General features: G+C 48.0%; 1 protein-coding gene across 1 annotated transcript; it reads right to left on the reverse strand.

Moving 5' to 3' along the window:
- Positions 1–3,587: 3,587 nt before the first annotated feature.
- On the reverse strand, positions 3,588–4,706 carry GPR45 (G protein-coupled receptor 45). Its single transcript, XM_046660495.1, has one exon. It carries the CDS (start codon positions 4,704–4,706, stop codon positions 3,588–3,590), a length of 1,119 nt encoding a protein of 372 aa, XP_046516451.1.
- Between the last annotated feature and the right edge of the window lie 5,933 nt (positions 4,707–10,639).

A 10,639-nucleotide genomic window follows, 5' to 3' on the forward strand; every position in this document is an offset into this window, starting at 1 on the left:
GGGAGAGTTTCCAATGGAACCAAGTGGTACAGTTCAGGCCATTGCGAATTTTGCTCTTTAAGGTCAAATCCATGCTCCTGGCTTCCGTGGGTGTTGTGTTCTTGTCAACTGAAATCTGAGGGCCACATGAGGATGAGGAAAGGGACTGAATGGCCAGTTTCTGAAACACGTTTCTATCCTTGCACAGCAAGGATAAACCCGGGCCATAAAGCACGTTGACAGGACAACTGTAATCATTATTGCCACTGTATATTCAGCCTTTACCATGGACCCGGCATTGGGCTAGATCCTTTATATACCTTATTTCACTTATTCTTTGAGGGGGCCCTCTGCCTGGGAGCAATTCCACCACATAGGAGATGAGGAAGCTCGGGCTCAGAAATGCTCCACGACTTCCTGGAGTCGCTCAGAAAGCAAGGGACCCTGGGGTTTGGACTGCCCATTCTGGACCACTTGCCCTCTCTGCGCCACTGCCCGTGCATTTCCAAGGGAGCGGAAACCTGGGCGCCGGGCGTTCCTGAGACGTCAGGGGCTCTGGAGGCAGGGCTGCTGACTGCTTGAGCAAGGCAACGAGAGCAAGGTCAGAAATATCTAACAGAGTGGGGTTTGCAGTCCAAAAGGAGCATGTGCTGTCAATCATGTTGGGGAAAAGACACCAGGGCTCAGAATAGCAAAGTAGGAATTGATGTAGATTTTTGTTGCTCATCCTGGTTGTCAGAACGGTTGGTTCCTCGAGAACCCTTGCTTTTGTTTACCCCAATGGCAGGGATCAAGATTCGAGACGAAAAGGCAGTGGATTTTCAGGGGTGGTCTGAATTAGGAAGACACTTCTGAGCCTCGCTCGTGTCTCATTTTCTGAGGCTAGGCTCTCCCAAGGAGCCAGGTGCTGGCCTCCGGGACAGTTGTTCCCACAGTCACCTCCCACGGCCCCAGAGAAACCATTCAGGTGCCCAGAGTGTGGGGGAACCCCGAGGTTACCGAGGAGATGAAAACAAGAGCAGACAGCAGTGCTTGCCCTGTGGGCCTCAGGGAGGGAGGCGAGAACGGCATTTACAGCATTTATGCAGTATCTGAGGAAAGCCAAGGTCATCGAAGGGTCAAGGAGGCCGGGAGAGCTCTCAAGGTGGCAAACTGAGAGTCAGAGGTGCAGACTGACCGGCTGGAGTGACTTAGTGGGGCTGTGATTAAAAAGAAAATTGGAGTGCCCCAGTCGTGAGCCCCATTGTCAACAGTCTCCTGGTGGTTGTCTTACCATTAACGTCCTCCACGAGTCCTGGAATTCCTGAAGTTGTTTTGTCTTAGGAGGTGCTGGACACCAGGTTCTTGGCTTACTGTTCACGGCCCTGGTGCTAATTTCGGCAACAACATAGGCTTATACACCGAAAGAGCAATAAGGCTTTATTTAAATAAAATATATACAAAATTATTACTTTAAAACATATATATTACTGTCCAACATACATCATAGAACACTGATTGATGTGAGTTTTGGTACCTTCATTCATTCAGTTTGTGACTTCTTTTTGCTCAAGGCTCTTGAAGAACATTCTCTTAAATGCCCACCAGAGGGGAGGGTGCCCAATGGCCTGGTCCCCTTGGTGGTCTGGCTGTGCTCTTGGACACCACTGAGGCCATGCAGCACTGCCTCGTGGGGACAGAAGGCAAACCTTGGGGGTACACTGGGGACACAGAATTGACAGGACCCACCGCAATCAATCACACACCAATTGCCTGTCTTCATATTCTCTCTCTCTCTCTCTCTCTCCCCTCTGGGTGTAAAAGAAGGCGGGAGTTGGTGAGAAAAGGTGTCAACTATTTTCTTGACAAGCCCTTCCCTGGGCTTAGACTAATGTAAATTACGTTCACTCCCTTTCGCACCTCTGTCACCATCTGCACCCTGGGGAGAGAGCATGAGAATGGAGGGCTGGCCTCTTACTACAACTTTGGAAGGGAAATGAGAGGAGAAACACAAAGGGAGCTTCTGTGCTCTCAGGCCAAATGTGAGTGACGATTATCCTGAGATAAATCGGATGACTGCTTTTGGGCGCAGCCCACGCCTTGTTCATCACTATCTCACCACGGTGCCTTGCATTCAGTAGGCACTTAATAAATTCTGACGGCATGGATAAAGAAACGAATGCAGGGGATCTGGTGACTACGAGTAGAAAACATACACATTCTAGAATTGGAGTGTTTGAGAGAAGACAGGGACGTTGGAGATCTTTTAGACCTGCTTCCTTGCTTGGCAAATGGGGAAACTGAGGCCCAGAGCAAGAGGTGACACGAACAAGTTCACATGACTAGTTCCTGATGGAGTTAGACTTGGAATCAGATTTTCTGAATCTCTCCTTAAACTTCTGACTCTCTTCAGATCTGAAACTGTAGAGAGCTCAGTGGACTAAGTGGTGGGCCCTGAACTCATGAAAATCATCCCCAACTTCAGAAGCTCCCGGTGGTAGGGGGCGCCCTGGGCACAAGCAGAAAGGTCCCCCCTAGGCAGCTTCAGTCCCGGGACCCCAGCCCTGCCCGGCTCGGAGGACCAGGGTCCAGGAAGGTGGCCCAGGCTGCAGCAGTCAGGTTCCCGTGGATCCGAATGAGGTAGGAGGAACACAGAGGTCGGTGGGGAGCTGCCCAGGGGGGTGTTCATTAGGCCCCCTGCGTGGCTCACGAGGCCTGCAGCCTCAGGGGTCGGGAGGAAGGTAAACCACGCCACCACACCCCTGAGCATGTCTGAGATTGGACCAAGTCACCACAAATACTTGCGGAAAGGTGAATGACAGGAGCGTGTTCTTTCTGTGCGCTGGGACAGATGGAATGAAAACAGAGGGGGGCATGGGAGCAGTGGATGGAAAGAGGGAAGGGGCAGAGGGACTGTCACAGCAGAGGAGAGGGCGGGAGGCTTCAGGCGCGGGGCCAGGGGGGCCGGGGCCTGCAGGAGGGGTGGGTACATGCACAAGCACTCAGGTGGGCTACTCGTTTCAGCTGCGCTGCCCATGAACATTCTCTGGGCTTCCAGCCATGGAGGCCTCCCGTGCGTACACTGAGGAACTGAGAAGCACGGGCTCACTCTGCTCCTGGCGTGACTTGGGTTTACACAAAGGATGATTTGGTGTGGTCATAAACGGCCTGGGGAATGACCTTTGCATGTTTCCCCACACACCGCGAACACAAACACCTCTGACGAACGCTGGCATCGCACACAGTGAATGATAGCATGAGGCGACACCTGCTGGGCTTTCTCTTAAGCAGGTGTCTTGCGAGCCCCTTAGACAGAGCCCTCCCCTGTCCCACACTCAACCAACTTCACTCCCTGCTCCCCTCCTCCTCCCTAACTTTCTGCCCAGCTTCCGCACTCCCCCGCCCATTCCTGCTTTGTCTTAACTACCTTCCAGGTCCATCAGCCCCTCACACTGTTCTGCAGCAGTAAACAAAAATAGCTCATCTTGCAAACTTGGGAGCCGCAGCTCATCTGGTAACAAATGAGTACCTTTGTGCTTCAGTGGCCACCACGCAAGGCTGCCTGCAACCACAGTGCCAGGAAGCAGGGCGGAAGGACCGACGGACCCTGTGCTCCTCCTGCCTCTCGCCTAAACAGCAGACTGGTTTTCATTGCACACGTAGACGGTGCTTGGCTGGATTCTCCTTCGGATCCGCTCAGGCACTCTGGGGAGGATTTGGAAGGTCTGGGGCAGCAATTCTACGCAGGCCTCGCGGAACTTTTTGATTCTCCAGCAGTAGACGATGGGGTTGAAGACAGACTTGAGGTAGCTGAGCCACAGGATGCAGGAGCTGGTGGTATAGAACGAGGAGCTGCAGTAGAAAGTCCGGCTGAACACCGACAGGAGGCTGTAGACCGAGTGCGGCAGCCAGCACAGCGAGAAGCCCACGAAGAGGAGCAGGATGGTGGTGAAGGCCTTGGTTTTGAAGCTCAGGTCCACGCTGACCTGCTGTTGCCGCTGGAGCCGCCTCAGGCCAGCCCTGGTGAGCTGCCGCAGGTCCAGGCTGTCCGACTGGTTGTGGACACGGATGGCATTCTTCCGGACCGTGTGGAGGATACACAGGTAGGAGCAGAGCATGACACCAAAGGGCACGAAGAACACAGCCACCACCAGTGTCACCACGTAGGCGCGGTTGGCCGGGAGCTCCGTGTAGCCTGGCACACACTGAGGGGCCCGGGTGGGCACCTCCACGGACGTCCAGCCTGCAAGCGAGGGAGCAGAGACGCAGAAGGACAGGGCCCAGGAGACGGCGATGATCACCTTGGCCCTTTGTGGGTTCAGCTTGTCCTGGCGTTGGACGATGATGAGAAAACGGTCCACGCTGATGATGAGCAGGATGGCCACGCCCTCCAGGACAAAAAACCAGTAAAGTGTGGCCGAGAGCCGGCAAAAGTAATCCCCAAAGTGCCAGTGGACAGTGATCAGGGTGATGGCAGTGAAGGGCATGCAGCATAAGGACAGCATGATGTCGGAGAAGGCCAGCGTGGCGAGCAACAAGTTGATGGCAGAGCGCATGGCTGGCCTCTGATACACGATGATGCAGACGACAGCATTGCCAAGGAATCCGACCACAATCATCAGCATCATGAGAATTGACAAGGATATCCTGAGGGGGGCAGGAGGAGTGGTCACCCCAGAGTCTGACACAATGCTCTCGTTCAGCAGCAAGTATTCGTAAGTCTCAATGGACGTGCTGTTACAGGCCATCATGGAGAAGACCTTGGAGCTGGGACAGAGATGACCGGAAGGGCTCTCCTCAGCGCTTGGGTGGCTGCTGTTTTCTGTCTGCTGGTTGCATCTTCTTCCTGGATGTCTTGGATCTCTAGGGCACTGGAATGGTCAAGAGAAATGTCTTCCTTTGGGAACACTAGCTGGGATTTGCAATCCATCAATCACAGCCCCATCATCTCCATGAGAACTGACTGCACCCACCTCTTCCTTTTTGGATGCTCTTGGTAGCCTAGAGCAAGGAAGAGGAGGAAAGAGAAGGCAGTTAGACTTTCTGAGCATGTGTGGAAGTGGTGTTTAAATTTTCCAGGTATTCTAAACACAAGAGTGGACAGAAAGAATGACATTTATTTACCATTTGAGACGAGGCTTGGTATTCACAAATATCCTGAACTTTGCCAAGTAGCCCAGGGAAATCTCCTCAGACCTACTTTACGGGGGATGAGGAATGGCATGCTTCATCATCCATATTTATGTAATAAGCGAGTATTTAATAATTTGGACTATAAGCAGCCTGACCGAGTGAAGCTTTGGACAAGCCAGCTTCCTTTAGAATGCCCGCCCCACGAGGCAGGGAGTTCTGTCAGTTCTCTGCTTGGTCCCCAGCACCTAGAAGAGTGCCTGGCACACAGGAGATGCCCCGTGTTGAGTTGAAGTAGATGAATAAATGGTAATTGATGCTGCTACAGTCATAGTTGTTTAGCTTTGTTTTGAGGCAAGTGGAGATTCACATGTAGTTGGAAGAAACAATCTGGCAGGATCCCGTATATCTTTCACCCAGTTTTCCCTAATCTTGGACTGCTAACTGTAGTGCTGCTATAGTTTACTTTTGGACACGCTCATGGAAAACTGTGCCCAAAGGTAAGCCCTTTTCAAAGATGATGTTAATTTTTATTTTGTTTCTCTAGGATGTGGCAAGAATGGTGTTCAGTTGCTCAGGTCTGGCATCAGATTGCCCGGGTGAGGTGAAATCCAGCCTCCACCACTTACTTTCACTGGGCACTAACCTCCGCTGGTGCAACCTCCTGGTCTGTAACATAGAGTAATAATCAGGCCTACTGACACAGGAGCTGGGGAAAGGAGGGGAGAGAACAGTGCAGTGTTTCACTGCGCCTCGATCACAGGCAGTTCTCAATAAACGTTTGAGCCCTGAGGCATGTAAGCCCTGAGGCGGACCAACCACAATGTCACAACGACTTTCATTTAATTTATATGTTACACATGCACATATTTGCGTCTGTTCTGGACCTGCCAACAGGTGAAGCGGCTCCACCCAGAGCGAGGATGTTTCCGGTGCATTTCCCATTCCCTCACCCCCAGCCATTTCCAGTATAGCTGATTGGACCAGGCAGTGACCCGGGCAGCTAATCCGTAGCCTGGCCCGTGATGGGATGTAACAGAGGAGTGCATAGAAAGAAGCCTCTAGGTATAGTCAGGCCACGAAGCTGTGTCCGTGGTCTCCATTTGCCCTCCCAGCCCCCTGGCCACTCTCTCCCCTTGCCTGTGCCTCGGAGACTGGGCCCCCTTGCCCTCAGGTGGGAGGGGAGAGAGGCAGGGTGTGTCTTGTCCTGGCTCCCTCCCACCTGCTTGTGGTCAGCAGTGGTTCACTCCTCTGCAAGCTCTCAGCTCCTCCAGGGCAGCCCTCCCGACAGCCCACCCACTCTCTAAGTTCCCTGACTGTTCCTGCCACAGCCTGCAGGCTTAGGGGTGATAGGCTGCCTGTGACTGCTGGCCCCAGGGTGCTGCTCCAGCCCTCACCGGCCTCCCTTGGCCTGGCCTCTGCTCCCACAAGAATGCAAACTGGTGCTGCCCCTATGGAAAACAGCATAGATATTTCTAAAAAAAATTAAAAATAGAACTACCATATGATCCAGTTATCCCACTACTGGGTATTTATCCAAAGAACATGAAATCAGTAATTCAAAGAGAGTTATGCACCCCTATGTTTATTGAAGCGCTATTCACAACAGCCAAGACGTGGAAGCAACCCAACTTCCCGTCAATGGAGACTGGATAAAGAAGATGTAGTATATATACACAATGGAATACTACTCAGCCATAAAAAAGACAAAATTGTGCCATTTGGGACATCACGATGGACCTTGAGGGTATTATGCTAAGCGAAATAAGTCACACAGAGAAAGACAAATACCAGATGATTTCACTCATCTGTGGCAGATTTATGAATAAACACATAGATAAGGAGAACAGATTGCTGATTACCAGAGGGGAAGGGGGTGGGGGGTGGGCATAAGGGGTGAAGGGGTACATATGTATGGGGACGGATAAAAGCTAGACTGTTGGTGGTGAATATGATGCAGTCTGTACAGAAGCTGAAATATATTAATGTACACCTCAAGTTTACACAATGTTATAAACCAATGTGACCTCAATAAAATAATTTTTTACAAATGCCCCAGGTCACATAACAAGAAAAAAAATCCCTTATTCATCAGGGTCTGGTCTCTTTCCTTTCTGCATCCTGACTGATACAAGGGGTCCTGGCAAATTGAAGCTACAAGGAAGCAGAAACTCAGAGAAGGCTGACAGTAGAAGGTAGAAGAAAGTTCTGCATGTGTGTGTGTAAAGAAACAGAGAAGTCTGCTTCAGTTCCTGTCAGGTTTCCAGTGAGAGCTGCATTTCCACGTTCATAGCAATATTGATTCCTTTCTTTGTTTTTATTGCATGTTTAGCTTTTCGTTCTCGTCTATTCTCTTATGCCAACCTTTCCCATCACCTCTCAGAGACAGTCTCTCTTTTACATTTTCTGGTTTTGCTGATGTCTACACCCATAACTCTATATGATTCGCTTCTCTCTTATTTCTTGATCTACTCACTTTGCACACTCGGTTGGCCTCACCATGTGAAAGATGAAGGTTTACACCACCGCATTACTCTCTGCCTAATGATTGATGACACTATTTTTAAAATAATTGAGTTACCATTCTAATGATAAAGAGTCTACTTAAATTCTGTATGATATTTCATCAAATATGGACAGTATGTCTTCACCTCTACTCTGCAAGGCATGGAATCAGTCCCTCTCTCCTTTTCCTACCTCTTCTCTCTCCCTTTCACATCCATTCTGTTACCAATTATGTCTTTACTTTTACCCAGTTAAAGTCATCAACAGTCACCTTCTCTCCGTATCCACGAGAAGGTCTTTTGTGCATTTTCATCCGTTGACTTTACCAATTTGACTCCCATTGAAGGCGTTTACATTTTTATGACTATGAAATATTGTTCAGGGTTGGGACAGATCATCTGTGCTGGAATTACATGTCCCGGACCAGTGACAAGACCCTAGAGGGGTCGTCTGTGTAGGGAGCACATTCCTAGCAGCAAGGTCATCTGGGGTCTCTTTTCTTACAACTCCTCGAAGCTTTGATGCTACCAACCTGCTGTTTCACAGTTTGTTTCCTACGCGGTCCATGACTTTCCTGTGCAGCTTTTTGTGTTTTCCTTGAGTTTCTTGTTGCCTTTCTCCTTTTTTCTTTCCTTTTGTCTAGGTTTTCAGTCCTGCTTTCTCTCTGGAGATGGTCCTTCTTCCCCAGGCTGTCCTCCCTGGGGCGGTTGCCTCTGCTCCAGCTCTGGCTCCCTACTTTCTGGGTGGGCGGCACAGCTGCCACAGAATGGCTCCCCTGGGACCACTTGTTCCTGACCCTATGTTTTCTTCTTTCTTGTTTCTTTTATTTTGCTGGACAATACCCTTAAATTGCATGCTAAGAAAAGTCCATCCATGTTGTTGCAAATGGAATGATTTTGTCTTTTTTATGTCTGAGTAGTATTCCATATATATACTACATCTTTTTTATCCATTCATCAGTCGATGGGCACTTGGGTTGCTTCCACATCTTGGCTATTGTGAATAGTGCTGCAATGAACATAGGGGTGCAAAGTCTCTTTGAATTGTTGATTTCAAGTTCTTTGGATAAGTATCCAGTAGTGGGATAGCTGGGTTGTATGGTATTTCTATTTTTAATTTTTTGAGAAATCTCCATATTGCTTTCCATAGTGGCTGCACCAATTTGCATTCCCAACAGCAGTTCCCTTTTTCCACATCTTCTTCAACATTTATTGTTTTTTGTCTTGGTAATTATAGCCATTCTAACAGATATAAGGTAACATCTTGTTGTAGTTTTGGTTTGCGTTTCCCTAATGATTAGTGACGTTGAACATCTTTTCATGTGCTTGTTGTGGAGGTCAGACCTTGCCTCAGGGTGAGTGGAAGAGGAGCCAGCGCTCCAGCCGAGGGGCTCCCAGTGCCAGGAGGACTTGGGCTTCCCTCTGGGATCTCATCAGCCGTACTATAAACCTTCACTACCGCCAATAACATCGTCAATGCATTCACTGAAGATCCCCCTACTTTTTACGGGGGGGTGGTGGATATAAATATCTATAGGCTGAACTTCACAGAGGGTTAATATCCCTTTTAAAAAAGTGTTTTGAGTGAGTTTCTGTTTTTCCAGTGCAGACATTAAATAAGCACTTCACATAATATATAAGGATTACACCAACCTCATCACTCATCTTTAAGAAGTCCTAAGTATGTAATAGGGGGTAAGAACTCAGTCTTGGATTCAGATAGATCCTACTAACTGGTGATTTTGTTATTAGTTTCTCTAATATTTCATTTCTTCATCTACAGAATGGGGACAGCAACAGTACCTATCAGAGAGAGAGACTGTGAAAAGCACTTGAGGAAATGGACCCGAGGTGCTGGGCACACAGTAGCAGTTTATGTGCACTACTTGCTAATCTGTTTTCTTTTCTTCCCAGCTTTGTCGAGATATTATTGACCTATACGTTAGTTTAAGGTGTATAATGTGATGACTTGATATACAAACATTGTGAAATGATTACCGCAATAAAGTCAGTTAACACCTCCATCACCTCACTTAATTGCCATTTTTGTGTGTGTGGTGATAACACTTGAGATTTACTGTCTCGACTTTCAAGTGTCAATGCAGTATTGTTGACTATAGTCACTATGCTGGACATTAGCTCCCCAGAACTTACTCATCTTATAACTGGAAGTTATAAGATGCACTTTGACCAGCATGTCCCCATTTCCGCCACCCCCCTAGCCCCTGGTAACCACCGTTCTACTCTGTTTCTATGGGTTTGGCTTTTTTAGATTCCACATATAAGTGAGAACATACAGTATTTGTGTTTCTCTGTCAGACTTATTTCACTTAGCATAATGCCATCAAGGTCCATCCATGTTGTCAAAAATGGCAGAATTTCCTTCCTTTTTATGGCTGAATAATATTCCAGTCTTACATTTTCTTTATCCATTCATCCATCGATGGATGCTTAGGCTGTTTCCACGTCTTGGATGTTGTGAATAATGCTGCTGTGAACATGGGAGTGCAGACATCTCTTTGAGTTAGTGTTTTTGTTTTCTTTGGATAAATACCCAGAAGTGAAATTGCTGGCTCATATGGTAGTTCTATTTTTAATGTTTTTGAGGAACCTCCATACTGTTTCCATAGCAACTGCACTAATTTACATTCCTACCAACAAGGCTCAAGGGCTCTCTCTTCTCCTCATCCTCACCAACACTTGTTATCACCTGTCTTTTTGACTATAGCCATTCTGACAGGTGTGAAGTGATATCTCATTGTAGGCTTGATTTGCATTACCCTGATGATTAGTGATATTGAGCAACTTTTCATGTACCTGTTGGCCATTTATATGTCTTCTTCTTCGGAAAAATGTCTAATAAATTCCTCTGCCCATTTTTAAATTGGGTTTTTTTTGTTTTTTTTTTTTTTTGCTATTGAGTTGTATGAGTTCCTTATATATTTTGGATATTAATCCCTTATCAGACAGATGGTTTGCAAATATTTTCTCCCGTTTCATAGGTTTCCTTTTTATTTTGCTGACTGTTTCATTTGCTATACAGGAGC

The sequence above is a fragment of the Equus quagga genome, chromosome 5 (assembly GCF_021613505.1).
Source record: "Equus quagga isolate Etosha38 chromosome 5, UCLA_HA_Equagga_1.0, whole genome shotgun sequence".
In the NCBI taxonomy this organism is placed as follows: domain Eukaryota; kingdom Metazoa; phylum Chordata; class Mammalia; order Perissodactyla; family Equidae; genus Equus; species Equus quagga.

What these genes read in the sequence shown, in the direction of transcription:
- GPR45 (XM_046660495.1), bottom strand. Translation starts at nt 4,706, where the DNA reads ATGGCCTGTAACAGCACGTCCATTGAGACTTACGAATACTTGCTGCTG.